This window comes from Archocentrus centrarchus, unplaced genomic scaffold, assembly GCF_007364275.1.
Source record: "Archocentrus centrarchus isolate MPI-CPG fArcCen1 unplaced genomic scaffold, fArcCen1 scaffold_29_ctg1, whole genome shotgun sequence".
NCBI lineage: Eukaryota > Metazoa > Chordata > Actinopteri > Cichliformes > Cichlidae > Archocentrus > Archocentrus centrarchus.
In genome coordinates, this window is record NW_022060258.1 from 396,613 (window position 1) to 411,959 (window position 15,347).

Below are 15,347 nucleotides of genomic sequence, written 5' to 3' on the forward strand. Positions count from 1 at the left end.
CAGTTGCTATCATGTTTCAGCACCGTGGTCAGCTCCGAGCCCTGCCTCTTTCTCCTTCAAGCAGCAGAGCACCAGCGCATCAGGGTTTCCTCCTGTTCTTTCGTTTTGCGAACCCTTTCCTTTTAGATTTGTCCCCATCCCAATCATTGCCATTGACTCACGGAGTTGAAAGGCTTCGAAATCACACAGCTACTTTGTACTTACACCACTTTATTATTTTTTTTTTTGATGAGCTTGAAACTGTGGCAGCAGTTTTATTTTTTTGTTGGTTTTTTTTGAGAGAAGCAACGATCTGAGGCGCCAATCGGTCAGATTCGCATATTCACCGCGGCTTTCGTATTTTCTACTCTTGCAGTTTTACCTTCGCAACAGGTTTATTCTTCATCCAAGCCCCAGCAACATGTTGGACCCGTCTTCCAGCGAGGACGAAGGGGACGAGATATTGCAGGGCGAGCACAAAGAGGTGGCCGCCCCGAAGGGCTTCGGAGGATCCCGATTGTCACCGGGCCGAGCCGCCGACGGCCATGCCAACGGAGAGCTGCAGCCACGGGTTCGCGGGAGAGGCCGTGGTCGACCCTCCAGCCCTAGCCCGTCAGTTGGCAGCGACAAGGAGAGTGAGGACCTGGAAAAGATGCAAAGAGAGGAGGAGGAAAGGAAAAAGAGACTCCAGCTGTATGTTTTTGTGATGCGCTGCATTGCATATCCATTTAATGCGAAACAACCGACTGATATGGCCAGGAGGCAGCAGAAGGTAAGATTATTATTACGGAAAAGAGCATTATTGACCCAGATCCAACTTCAAAGCTGTGATTTAAATCTATGTTTCACTTGAAGCATACATCTACTAGCTAAATGATACCAACTGTTGATTCTATCGAGGCTGGGAAAATATTTAAAAAAGCAGAAATCAACATTATAGTATTACGTGAATCCACTTAACATGTTAGGCCTACATTTATTGCACAACACATCCGGTCTTAAAGGTAGTTTATGGACTGTGACCGAGGAAGTACAGTTAAGAGTCAGCGTTATCATACTGTTTTACCAGAAACATGGAACTAACCATATATCTCCTTTTGATTGAAATTAAATCAATTCAAATCAAATCAAATCTTATTTTATTCCTTTACCCTGGTCTTTGAATGAAGATTGCAAAGATAAATTGGATTACAAAGTAGTAAAACTGTTTTTGTTTGTTTGTTTTTTTGTTTAATGAACTGTCTTAAATCCAAACTCAAGAAAGATATTCATGGTAAGCAAAAAAGGATTATGAGAGACAAAAAGAGAGGATCAGAGAGAGATCACTGATGTTGTTCCCACCCATTGTAGTTGCTTTTGCGTATTTCCTCTGGTCACAGCAGCATCAGTATTCATCTTTAACAACATTCTTATATGAACAAACTATTCCAACTAAAAAAATATACACCGTAACATCTCCTGCCTGCCATTTTTTAAAATCTGCCTCTTATTATTTATGAAGGAATATCAATTTATTTGTGATCAAGCTATATGGGTAGTACATAAAAGAATGGGGTAGACATACCCCTTGTGTTCTGTGATGGTACTACAGGCTTTAGGGACAGAATGATGCTGTTTGAGTAACATGCTGTCCCCATACATAGGAAACAAAAGTGTTCTAAACACCGGAAGGCAGGATGGAGAGTGGATATGCAGTTACTTTTTAAATAATAGCATGAAATCACACATTTCTAGACCCAGATAAGATAATATAAGATAAGTTAGCCATTAATCATTCCAAAGTTGAGAAATTCACAGTTAAACAGTTTGTCATAACACAATGTGATAATGTCTTGTGAAAATAAAATCATGTATGTTGAAAAATGAGCAAACAAGCCCATGGCAAAGATCAATGTCTGCTGGTCAATCATGTCCTCCATTTAGAAAGTTATTATGGCTATCATAATAGGATATATTATAGACTGTAGCGGTTAAGGCATATTAGATATTTATATAAGTATTTGAACCCTGACACAATTATTGAATTTGGGCCTCTGTACACCACCACAAAAGATTTACATCACACAATCAAAATATAATTAAAGTGCAGACTGTTAGCCTTAATTTAATAAGGGCATTTAACAAAAGTATTGCCTTAACAGTTTATGAATTACAAGCAGTTTTATATATAGGCCCTCATTTTCAGTCTTAAAATTAATTGGATAATTGACTGATAAGCAGTTTCATGGCCAGTTAAGGCCAATTCCCTTGTTATTCCATGTCAAATTAAGCCGATAAAAGATCTGAAATTGAGTCCAAGTGTTGAACATGCATTTTAAATGTTTTTAGATTAGATTCAACTCATTTCATTGTGCACACAAGGCACACAATGAAATGAGTGTTCCAGATCACTCATCCAGAGACGAGCATCTGCGGTCATGCAGCCTTAAACCACCATTAGGCAATGTGGTTTAAGTGTCTTGCCCAAGGACACAATGAAGCTCAGGGACAGGGGCTTGAACCAGCAATCCTCTGACTGCAAGGCAAATGCCTACCCACAGTGCCACTGCCACTAATGAACTTGCATCTGGAAGATAGCAAAAACTTTGAGGTGCCAAATCAACAAGGGCTGGCCAGTTCAGCAGCAGCAAAAGGCCTAGAAGACCTCAGAAGACAACTAAAGGGGTTGTGATCTGAAGGTTACAGCATCAAATGCCAAACATGGTGGAGGCAATGTCGTGGTCTTAGCATATATGGCAAATAATGGAACAAGGTCACTAGTGTTTACTGATGATGTGACTGCTGATTGATGTAGCAGGATAAATTCTGACAGGACTGTAGTTTCTTATCAGATTCAGCTAAATGATGCAGAACTGACTAGATGATGCCTCACAGTTTACACACCATACAAAGATTTGTTATTCCAGTTATTGTTACTTAATAATATTAACTGAAATCACATAAATGGCCTTGATCAAAAGTTTTACTTAAAAGTTTGCATAGCCTTTAATGCATGGGCTTATAACATTATCCACAAGTTGACAAGTAGGTTTAATTAGTGATTAAGCATACATTTACACACCTGTGCCATTTATATTGTAATTATTTCCTTTGTATAAATTGTGAGTTTTATAGCTCTCAAGACCACTGCACATTTTACCCAGTGCTACACTGACTTTGCTGGCTACTGAGCCACAAGGAAAACAAATGAGCTGTCAAAAGATAAAAATATAAAAAGAGATATACAAAGTTTTGCCATTCAATATTGTTCATTGTCTGATAAAGAATTGAAAAAAAAAATACAGGTTTTCCTAATAATCAAAGCATGGTCAAGTAGACCAACAGAGATTTCTCTCTCAAATGCCAGGAAAAGGGGTTGAGATGCCAACCTTCAAGCTACTATGGCTGAAGTACAAACTTTACTGCAAGAAACTGTTGTGACTGTTTCAAGTGCCAAAATAAGGACATTCTTGAACAATATGTGCTGCAGGGTCTAGTTGCCAGAAAAAAAAAATTAATGGGTCAATGCATATGGGCCAAAATAGCACGGTGGCGCAGTGGTTAGCATGGCTGCCTCACAGTTAGAATACCATCTGGAAGGCCTGGGTTTGATTCCACCCTGGCCCAGGCCTCTCCCTCTCTCTGTGTGGGGTTTGCATGTTCTCCCTGTGCTTGCGTGGGTTTCGTCCGGGTACACCGGTTTCCTCACACATCAATGTTCTAAAATTATTTAAATAGAACCTCAGATGAACAACAATATATGATATACAGTATTGTCAAAATGTCTTGCGTAACCCCTCATTTTTTCCCTTTTGTTAGGAAGATAGAAAAATAGGTACAGTGAAACACCTTTATTCTCCAACACAACTTGAAATCTTTTAGGTGAGTTTTTTAAGTAGATTAATCAACTGAGATTCTTGAAGAACATTTTTAAACTCTTCTTTGCATATTGGCTGTCCTACGTTCTGTTGTGTATCAAGATGATCCCACAGTGCCTCAACAATGCTGAGGTGTGGGCTCATGATAGTGATCCATTGTGTGTTTTTTTTTATCCAGGTATGTTTTTTATTGCATTGGCACTGTGTTTGAAATCATTTTCATGATGAAAAAAGGAAGCTGTTGCTGTTGACGTTTTCCAGATGGTAATGCATGGTGGATCAAAACCGGATGGTCCTTTTCTGCATTCATTAAATTGATTTTGACACCACTGTCCATTACAGTGCACTGCATTTTACAGATGGCTCTAGACAGTGGCTGTTATACCTCCTCCCTGATCTCCTCTGTATGTACTGATGATTTGAACCAAAAATTTTAAATTTGAATTCATCATAACATTTTTAGTCTAGTTTTTTGTGTAATTTGGCATACCACAAAATGTACTCCCCGTTTCCCTTTGTTAAGAATGACTTCTTGACAGCCACCTTTCCACTGAGACCATTTCTGCTGAGGCTTTGTCAAACAGTAGATGAATCAACTTAAGGACCAGAAGCATCTGTCAGGGCCTTGGCTGGATTTTTTCCTGTTTAAGGACATCAGTTTCCGGTACTGTTTATCTGCTGTAGATAATTTTTTTGACCTGCCACTTCTTTTGTCTTTTACTTGCCCGGTTTCTTCAATCGTGCCAACCATGCAGAAATATGCAACATTTCTGGGAAATAGCTCTTTGGAAATCACCTTGTTGGTGCAGAAATACTATTTCATTCAATTCAATTCAGTTTATATAGTGTCAAATCAGAACAGTCACCTCAAGACACTTTGGGTAAGGTAAAGACTACAATATATAGTGGTGATAGGGAAAACCGAACAGTCTAAACAACCCCCGATGGGCAAGCACTTGGCGACAGTGGGAAGGAAAAATGTCCTTTTAACAGGAAGAAACCTCCAGCAGAGCCAGGCTCACGGAGGGACAGTCATCTGCCGCAAGTGGTTGGGGATTGGGGGTGAGGGAAGGGAGACAGAACAAAAGACATGCTGTGGAAGAAAGCCAGAGATTAAAAAATAACTAATGATTAAATGCACAGTGGTGTATAAACAGAGCGAAAAGAGGAGAATAAAAAGAAATACTTATTGCATCATGGGAACCCCCCCAGCAGCCAAGCCCTATTGCAAGGGAGGTTTCACGGTTCAGTTGATCCAGCCCTAACTATAAGCTTGATCAAAAAGGAAAGTTTTAATCTTGATCTTAGACGGTCTCTCTCTCTCTCTCTTGAATCCAAACCGGGAGCTGGTTCCAGAGTAGAGGGGCCTGAAAGCTGAAGGCTCTACCTCCCATCCTAGGAACCACGAGTAAGCTTGCAGTCTGAGAGCGAAGTGCTGTATTGGGGTGATACGGTACTATAAGGCCTTTAAGATAAGATGGGCCTGATTATTCAAGACCTTGTAGGTGAGGAGAAGGATTTTAAATTCTATTCTAGATTTAACAGGGAGCCAATGAAGAGAAGCCAATATGGGAGAAATATGCCCCGTTTAATATGTGCATTGAAGGACATATCCTGGTCAGAAATGACTCCCAAGATTTATCACAGTTTTACTGGAGGCCAAAGTAATGCCATCCAGAATAAATATCTGGTTCGACACCATGTTTCTAAGATTTGTGGGGCCGAGTACAAGAACTTCAGTTTTATCTGAATTTACAAGCAGGAAATTAGAGGTCATCCAGGCCTGTATGTCTTTAAGACATTCCTGCAGTTTAACTAATTGATGTGTGCCATCTGCATAATGATGAAAATGTATGCAATACTTTCTAATAATATTGCCTAAAGGAAGCATATACAGTGAATATAGAATTGATCCCAGCACAGAACCCTGTTGAGATCCATAATTAACCTCAGTGTGTGAAGAAGACTCCCCATTAACATGAATCAAACCACTGCAGCAGAGTACTTTTAAAACCTATGGCATGCTCTTATCCAAGAGTGTCCAAAGTCTGGCCTGCGGGCCAAATACAAGCTTGGGTTTTATATGGCCCGCGCATTTTGTCTAATAATGTGTTATGTTTAGCCTGCTGACACAATACAACTAAGCATACAGTTTCTCTTTTGAGCTCATGGAGGCAGTGTCATGTAACAGATGTCTGCCAACTGCTTTATAACCTCAAAAAGAAGAAGATTGAATGATTCACCAATCACAGCCCACAGGATAGCGATTAGTGATGGGAAGTTCAGCTTTTCTCAGAGAGCCGGCTCTTTTTGCTTGGCTCCCAAAGAAGAGCCGGCTCTTTCGGCTCCCAAATGGCACCTCAGATTGTAGTTAAAAAAATGTGTAAAAATGAATTACTTTTCCTCACCATTCCTACATGTAGCCTCTATGTAAAGTGCGACTTCCTCTTGCTCTTTCTGGTCTCTGAGCAAACTTTGCAGGAGATGCTCCTTCTGTTTGATCTGTGTGGACTCACTGTGTGGTGTGTCTCTGCCCCCGCCCTGTTGCTCCGTGTAGACACACAGATTCTGCCACACATCTTAACCAATCACGTGCAGCTTCCGCAAAAAAAAAAAAAAAGCAAATGAAAAGAATAAAGAAATGGCTTGCTATCAGGAGCCGGCTCCCATTGTTCACTTCAAAGAGCTCTTAGAGCCCAATCGTTCGAGACCAACCCATCACTAGTAGGGATCATAGGTGTCAAATGAAATATTGTCAAAGCAAGCTATGAAGTGGCTATGTTAATTGATAAACACAGCAAACTTTTTTTTAGAGAAGGCGAGTTTATTAAAGACTGTGGTACAAAAATAGCAGCATGCATTTTTCCCAGGAAGAAGGCAGAGTTTGCTAACGTTTGCCTGGCTCAGAACACTGTGGCATGCAGAACTGATCATCACATGTTAACAGACAAATAGGAGACGGGTCAATGAACATTGCCTTTTTTTCATTATCCTTCAAAGTAAAGATGCAGTAGTGAGCCAACTATCTGCAAGGGCTCTGAAATAAAGCTGCAACTTTTCCAGAGACACTTGTCACAAACACTTCTCTTCTCTGTGGGGGGTCATGATTGGCATTACAGGTGTGCAAATGAGGCAGTATGCAGCAGTCATCATATCTCTCACTGGTGAGTTCAATGACTGGTATTTTGCTGTTATTGAAAAGGATATGTTGGTATTTGACTCTGATGACACTCCACCTCACCTACAGCTGGAGCTTACTGAGCTTCAGTATGTCAGTGAATGTCACAGCCGACTCCAGTATCTTTCTCCCTCATGCCTTTTTATCAGTGTTGTGCCAAAATGTGATTTTCAGTTTTTGCCAAAAATGAGTTGCTAGTTTTAAACTGTTATAAATGACTTTTTGGTCTATAATCTGTGAAACATAAAGCGGGGAAAATAAATATTTGATTTACTGCCAATTTTTCAAGTTTTCCTACAAAGAATGGAGAGGTTTGTAATTTGCATCGTAGGTATACTTCAACTGTGAGAGAAAGAATCTAAAAAAAAAAAAAACAAAAATCCAGAAAATCACATTGAATGATTTTTAAATAATCAATTTGCATTTTATTGCATGAAATAATTATTTGATCACCTACCAACCAGCAAGAATTCTGGCTCTCACAGACCTGTTAGTTTTTCTTTAGGAAGCCCTCCTATTCTGTATTAATTATACCTGTTTGACCTTGTTACCTGTATGAAAGACACCTGTCCACACACTCAATCACACTTCAACCTCTCCACAATGCCCAAGAACAAAGAGCTGTTTAAGGACATTAGGTACAAAATTGTAGACCTGCACAAGGCTGGGATGGGCTAAAGGACAATAGGCAAGGACCTGGGTGAGCAGGCAACAACTGTTGGTGCAATTATTAGAAAGTGGAAGAAACACAAGATGACTATCAATCTTTCTTGGTCTGGGGCTCCATGCAAGGTCTCACCTCGTGGGGTAAGGATGATTCTGAGAAAGGTCAGGAATCAGTCCAGCACTACACGGGGGCACCTGGTCAACAATCTGAAGAGAGCTGGGACCACAGTCTCAAAGATGACTGTTAGTAACACACTATGCCGTCATAGATTAACCCCTTAACTGGCAAGGGCCCGGTGACGGGCCGTTTGTAGTCTCTTTTATATGGCAGGCTAGACCCTCCCATTTTTATTGACACGTCATTCGGCCAATCATGTAACTGGCTGCACCAAATCACCTGACAAAGCTACGTGACGCCCTCTGAGTATTATTGGCTCTGGGAAACCCATTTCTTAACATTATTGGCCGAATGAGGTGTCAGTCAAAATGGGCGGGTCTAGCCTGCCATATAAATGCACTTCATTCGGCCCGCGGACCAGACGCAGCCGATTAATAGGCTATGAAATGGGTTGTTCAGAGCCAATAATAACCAGAGGGTGTTATGTAGTTGTTTCAGGTGATTTTATTTGCTGCCAGTTAAGGGGTTAAAATCCTGCAGGGCATGCAAGGTCTCCCGGCTCACGCCAGCAAATGTACAGGCCCGTTTCAAGTTTGCCAATGACCATCTGCATGATCCAGAGGATGCAGAAGGTCATGTAGTCAAATGAGACCAAAATAGAGCTTTTTGGTATCAACTCCACTCGCCGTGTTTGGAGGGAGAAGATGGATGAGTACAACACCAAGAACACACCATGAAGCATGGGGGTGGAAACATCATACTTTCGGAGTGCTTTTCTGCAAAAGGGACAGGACGACTGCGCAGTATTGAAGGGAGGATGGATGGGCTCATGTATTGCAAGATTTTGACCAACAATATACTTCCCTCAGTAAGAGCATTTAAGATGGGTTGTGGCTGGGACTTCCAGCATGGCAATGACCCAAAACACACAGTCAGGGCAACTAAGATGTGGCTCCCTAAGAAGCATTTCAGGGTCCTGGAGTGGCCTAGCCAGTCTCCAGACCTGAACCCAATAGAAAATCTTTGGAGGGAGCTGAAACTCAATGTTACCCAGCAACAGCCCCCAAACCTGAAAGATCTGGAGAAGATCTGTATGGAGGAGTGGGCCAAATCCCTGCTGCAGTGTGTGCAATCTTTGTCATAAGGTGCTGCCTAACAGGTGGGATTGGACTCAATATGCAGGACTGTTCCGTGGAAGTGTTCCGTGGCCTTGAGCCTGTGACGGCAGCAAAGCCACAGAACACTGATCTCCTATGTTTGTCGATTGTCTGTCTTTGTCTTTGGATGGGTGGTCTAAACGCTAGCACCTTCGATGGCAGCAGGGCCACGGAACCCTTACTCTTGCTTGTCTCTGTCTTTGGATGTGTGTTCTGAAACGCTTGTTATATGTTTGAAATGTAACAACAATAATTCAGTTCTTAATTGATTCTTGTTTCTAAATTTATGTACAATGATTTGGTCCTAAATTGATTCTAAATTCTAAATTTATGTACAGCACTTTGGTCAACTGTTGCTGTGTTAAATGTGCTATATAAATAAACTTGACTTGACTTGACAGGCATTAGAGCATAATTTATTAAACTTGTGACAAAGAAAAATACAAGCACTGACTGGGATAGGACGGGTGCCAGGTATAAGAGAAAGTAAGTGACAAGGTGAAACACTGTAGGTTAAATAGTGATGACAACGCAACAATGAACACAAGAAAACTGAGGGCTTAAATACACATCAGGTAATTAGGGCAAGAGGAAACAGTAGGGCATGACAGGTGGACCAAGTGAAACTAAGAACACAGGGGAAGCAAAACTAAACAAAGTATAGGGAACATGAGACTGTCAAAATAAAACAGCAAACACATAACAAGGTACATACGGACTTAACACAGGGGACTGGCATACAGAGGAAACTAAACAGGGACCAAGGCATGGGGAAATAGACAGAGAAACACAGACACGGGGCAGAGACGCACACTAGACACAACACTGGGAATAACACTCAATACGAAAACACGGGAGGTCAGGGACATGACAAAAAGACAAAACGGACGCAAGAACACAGACACAGGGGAGACAGGGACAAAAGGAACTAGGAAATCAAAATGTAACAAAGAACAAGACAGGAACTGAGAAGAAAAACATACTTGGAACGTAACTCAGTGAAAATAAAGCAAAAACACAAAACGTTGGGCACACGGCCCAGGACTATGACAATCTTGGTCAAGAACTGGAGGAAATGCCTGACCTCTGTGATAGCATGCAAAGGTTTCTGTACCACGTTAAGTTCTGTTTTTCTATTGTATCAAAAACTTATTTCATGCAATAAAATGCAAATTCATTATTTAAAAATCATACAATGATTTTCTTGATTTTTTTTTTAATTCTTCCTCTCACAGTTTAAGTGTACCTACGATTAAAAATTACAGACCTCCCTCTCCATTCTTTGTAGGTTGGAAAACCTGCAAAATCAGCAGTGGATCAAATGCTTATTTCCTCCACTGTAACTCTCATGAATGATACAAATTCATTTTGAACGAGAAAGAACATACCTGTCACAGGTAGAAGCTGCAGTCACTTTTTGGCAAAGTGACTTTTATATATTCTTTATTTATCAGGGTAAAAAATCTCTCTTTTTCAGAGAGATCTGGCCGAGAGCAGAAGTTGCAACAAACATCACAGTTCTATAAAGATAGTTGAAGGGGCCAAAAAAGACTGGATTGATTATAATGTAGATACAATAACAGAGTCATAAAGATACTATATAAAGAAACAGGTTATTTCTTTATTTTGTACTTAAGCCCTTCATAAATCCTGTTGACTACAGTCTATTTACCAATATAACCAAAAACATTATACATCAAAAACACAAAAACATCAGAAATCATGTTTTGGCAAATTATCATTTTTTGGCACAACACTGACAGCTGGATAAGGTCAAGATCTGAACATATGCAAAGAAAATGTTCAGCTTGTTTGACTCCACATGTTTGTGTGTGCAGACTCTCTCTGTTCTGAACTTAAACCACTTGAGAACCAGACTAAGTGACTCCCACCTATGTGACATTTTATACAGGTCTACTCCTGCCCTGGTGGTATCTTATAAATTTCAGTTTGAAACTAATTACATGTGTTCCACTGAATGCTTACATTTGATTCATGTTTTTTTTTTTTTTTTTTTTTTGCTGCATGAATGAAAATATTAAATAATATTTATATGCATCTTTTATCTTTTAAAATGTCATGTGGACTGGTGGCCCTTGGGCACTTTTACATTATCAAATCTGGTCCTCCTTGAAAAAACGTTTAGATGCCTCTGGACTAGAGCAATGATGTCAGCTTTGATTTTGACATCATGGGAAGGTAGAAGTGATCTGATCAGAAAAATACCCAGGAGAGTAGACAGAGTGAATACAGATTTTCCTTATTAAAATTACACATAAGCTTCATTTCAATAAGGAGAAATCATTAGGAAGAGTTGAACATGATTTATTGATACACAGAATTCAAGAATTAAGCTGTTTGGTGATTAGACTCTGATGACCCTTCAAAGCATAATGGAATCCCAGTGATTATAGGAATTAGGGCAGGACCCCCAAAGAAAAGAGAAAGCAAAGCAATCTTACCATGGTAGGAAGTTTGGCTGTATACATATAAAACACATGAATGTTAGCGGTGGCATTTCCAAGGCACACGATAAGTTATAACATGAATAGAAATGCATTGTGGTGAATGAGAAAAACTGAGTGAAGGGTCCAGATAGCAAAGAGAGCAAAGCAGAGTAAAGATTGGGCCTGTATTAAGACTCAAGGGCCTTCAAAGGCCAGTAGGTGCAGAGAATCTGAGATAAGGCATCAGGGTTGACTAAAGTTAAGAGAGAAGGAGAGCCTGTGATGAAGGCTCAAGGCTGATGCAAGCCCGGAGAGAGAGCAGAGGGCCTGTGATAAGGTTGAGAGTTGACACAGGATGGGCGAGATTGCCTGTATTAAGGCTAACAGTGTTAGGAGAGAGGAAAGAAAAGAAAAAAGCCTGCAAAAGAAGAGACTGGAAAAGTCCAAGAGTTGACAAGGGCTATCCCTCCTGGCCTGTCGGAGGTCATGAGAGAGAGCAGAAAGTCTACGTTCAGGCAGAGAGTTGATGTAGGAATGATGTACAAACTAGAATAAGCAAAGTCTGCATTGACGCTCCATGACCATTGAAAGCAAAGTGAAAGTAGAGAGCCTGCAAAAAGAGTCAAGGCTGGCAAAGGTAGGAGATATAATGGAGCCTGGAATAAGACTGTGTTGACAAGAGGGCTCATAGGGCTCAAGGCCAACTAAGGTAGGAGAGAGCGCAGAGCCTGCATTAAGGTTGCATGTTGACAAATGATGGGAGAGAAGCCAATACCTTTATTGGCCTTGAGCCAATAGGAGAGAGCGCAAAGCCTGCAACAATGCTGAGTGTTGACAGGGGATAGCAGGGAGCCTGTCTAAAGGCTCAAGACTGACTTGGCCAGGAGAGAGTGCAGAGCCTGTAATAGGCTGAAGCTGGCAAAGGACAGGAGAGTGCCATGACCTGGCTGAACCTGAGGCAATGAGCTCACATGCAGGATCCAATCAAAAAACCACAGAGGGAAATTTATTGTAATTTATTATAATCTTTATTTTCTTACACGGAACTCAGGAGTTTAGTCAGGGGTACAGGGTTAATTGAGCTTTGAAGGTCTGGGTGGGATAATCTAGAAAGGAGGAGAGGGTGGTTAGTCTCTGGATTGTTCTCAATGATGATAACAGTCTGCTTTTAGGGGAAGGGGAAGGTGAATGGGATGAGAAGGAGGTCTTACTTGGGTTCTTTGACGGGAGATCTGGAGGGAGTTCTGAGGTCCTGATTTGCTAGTTGTTGAGCCTTGAGTTGGACGAAAGAAAGTGGGTGATGAGGGAAAGTGAGAAGGTAGTCCACTTTGTGAAGCAAGCTGAAGAAAAGAATCTAAGAGCACACTAGTACAGGTCGTACAGAATGGAATGCAAAGTCAGCTTGGCTACCACTCCAAGGAGGTAAATAATATAGCAGAGACTGGATGGTTGAGCTGGTGCTGAAATACTGCAGATGAGGCTTGATGGGGTACAGGTGCTCAGCTGACGAGTGGAAAAATCCAGGCTCTGCCCAGAAGGGTAGAGATCCCTCAAACCTCCTGGCCCAGAGTGACAGTGAGACTAGCTGGTGGCAGACCATGACAGAGAGAGAAGAAAGGAAACCTATATTAAACCTCAAGCGCCCACAGAGGATCAAGGACAAGAGAAAGGAGAGAAGGTAAAAGAAGGCTCAGGGCTGTTGAGGCTAAGAGAACACAGAGCCTGAGAAAACAGCAGAGGTCAGGAGAAGAGTAAGTGCCTTCATTATATGGTAAATGGACTGGTTATTATATAGCACTTTCTTACTTCAGCACTCAAAATGCTTTATATAACATGTTTACATTCACCCATTCACACACAAGCACTTTTTTTCTGCATCTAAGTGCTTTCTATCTAACATTCACACACATTCACACTCTGATGAATTACACTGAAAGCAACTCAGGGTTGGGTCATTGAGGCCTTCATAAACACACATAAAAAGAGATAAAAGAGAGAGAGCAGAGAATTTGAACAGGCAAAGAAATGGTGCAAGACATGAAGGTGACTAGAGAGTATGCATTGAGGCTCCAGGGCCATCCGGTCTTTAAGTCTGACGTCACTTCTGGGTCCAGATGCCCATAAATGGACAGCAATGGCAGCCCAGTCACTGTTCACTATTACATTCGGATCGGTCAAAACAACGAGGGACACAGCATTGCTGAGTATTGAACACAGGAGAGTTTGGACCCAGAAATGGAATTCTATGTCATCACTTAAAGACTGGATTGGAAGCCACTAGCAAGGAAGCAAGGAGCCTGTGATGAGGCTGAATGGCTGATGGATGCCTGAAGATGGGGGAGAGAGCCTGGAATGAGGCTAGAGGCCGTGAGTGTCTATAAGACTAAGAGCACAAAAGAGAGTAAGCGCAATCCCACCATGGCAGGGAAATTAAACTCTAAAGCTCTAATTCTTAACTCTTAAAAAAAAAAAAAAAAAAAGAAATCACATGAGCAGAAGTTAAGCATAACCAAGCATTGAAAAAAGACAATAAAAACAGCACACTAAGTGAGATTTATGATGGAAGCTGGGAAAGGATCCTGATAGTGAGAAGAAAGAGCAAACAGAACCAAGAATGAGCCTGCAATAAGTCAAAGAGAGCCTGTATTAAGGCTGTTGAAAGCCATGTAGGAGCAGAGGGCACTGCGATAAGGCTGTCCGCTAACTGGAGATGGACAAAGCAAAGAGAGCCTGTGACAAGGCTGGGAGTGGACAAAGGACAGCAGAGAGAGCCTGCATAAAGGTTCACAGCCAATGAAGGTAGGAGAAAGAGCAGAGCCTGTGATAAAGCTGAGTGCTGAAAATGTATAGGAGAGAGAGCGTGCATAAGTGCTCAAGGCTGATTTGGCCAGGAGAGAGTGCAGAGCTTGAGATAGGCTGAGGTTGGCCAGGAGAGAGCAGAGAGCCTGCAATAAAGTAGAGTAGACAAAATTCAGAAGAAAACTTAGTACAAATGAAGGCTAAGAGAGAGCAGAGCCTGTGATAAGGCTAAGATTTAATGCAGGACAAGAAGGAGAAAAGAGAGAAAGAAGAATAAAGGCACAAGCAGGAATGAATGAGAAGGAAAGACTTGATGCCACCACAAGCTATATGGCGACTTGGATATTAAAGCATGTATATACACACACACACAAAAGAGTAAGAGAAGTTGTCCAATGGCAGGAGAAAGGCAAGAGAGGGAAATCATGTATTGAGGCTGGAAGGCCGTTGTAGGCCAGGAGAGCGACAGCCTGTTCAGGCTGAAAGGCTAGCATAGGCCCAGAGAGGGATGAGTGTGACCCTGTGATCAGACAGGAATCCTGTCGTGGACCAGGAGAAAGAGAGAGAAGTGAGCATGCGAGAAGGTTCTAGGGCCGCTGGAGACCAGGACAGTGAATGGAGCGCTGACAGAAAGATTGGAGGCTGATGAAGCTCAGAGAATGAGACACTTCATAATAGGAGCAGAAATGTTATAAAATATGGAACCTTTGATACCACCACCAGCACTATGATGACTTACCAATACTTTAAGACTTGAGCTCCTTTAAAACAGGAAAAGAAAATCTCATCATGGATGATGAGAGAAAACACGTGGATACAGGTTGATGTTAGAATTTGACAACATAGGAAAGCAAAAGTGATGTGAACAATAAACTAGCAGCCAAATACCCAGGAAAGCAGACAGAAGAGTGAATACAAATATTGTTTATTGAACTTATGCATAAGCATCATTTGGTTAGCATAAGGAATATGATTACATTGTAAGGTTTAACGTTATAGTGTGTAAAATCTCACTACTAGATGTCAGTAGATTGCAATCAATTGAATTCTGTTTTCCTACCCCTCCCAATTGAAATGCATACGTCTAACTACAGTGGCCACTGTAAGACAAACTACTCTGGCTGCCATTCATAAACAGTGGCTTGC

The 15,347-nt window shown here is 41.3% G+C and overlaps 1 protein-coding gene across 1 annotated transcript in view; it reads left to right on the top strand.

Annotated features, from left to right (window-relative positions):
- Positions 1-360: 360 nt before the first annotated feature.
- Positions 361-15,347, top strand: part of cadpsa (Ca2+-dependent activator protein for secretion a) — a 479,373-nt gene continuing 464,386 nt past the window's right edge. The window contains exon 1 of the mRNA XM_030723859.1: positions 361-751. Coding sequence (XP_030579719.1) covers positions 401-751 — 351 coding nt within the window. The 5' untranslated portion in view covers positions 361-400. The remainder of the gene's footprint in view (positions 752-15,347) is intronic.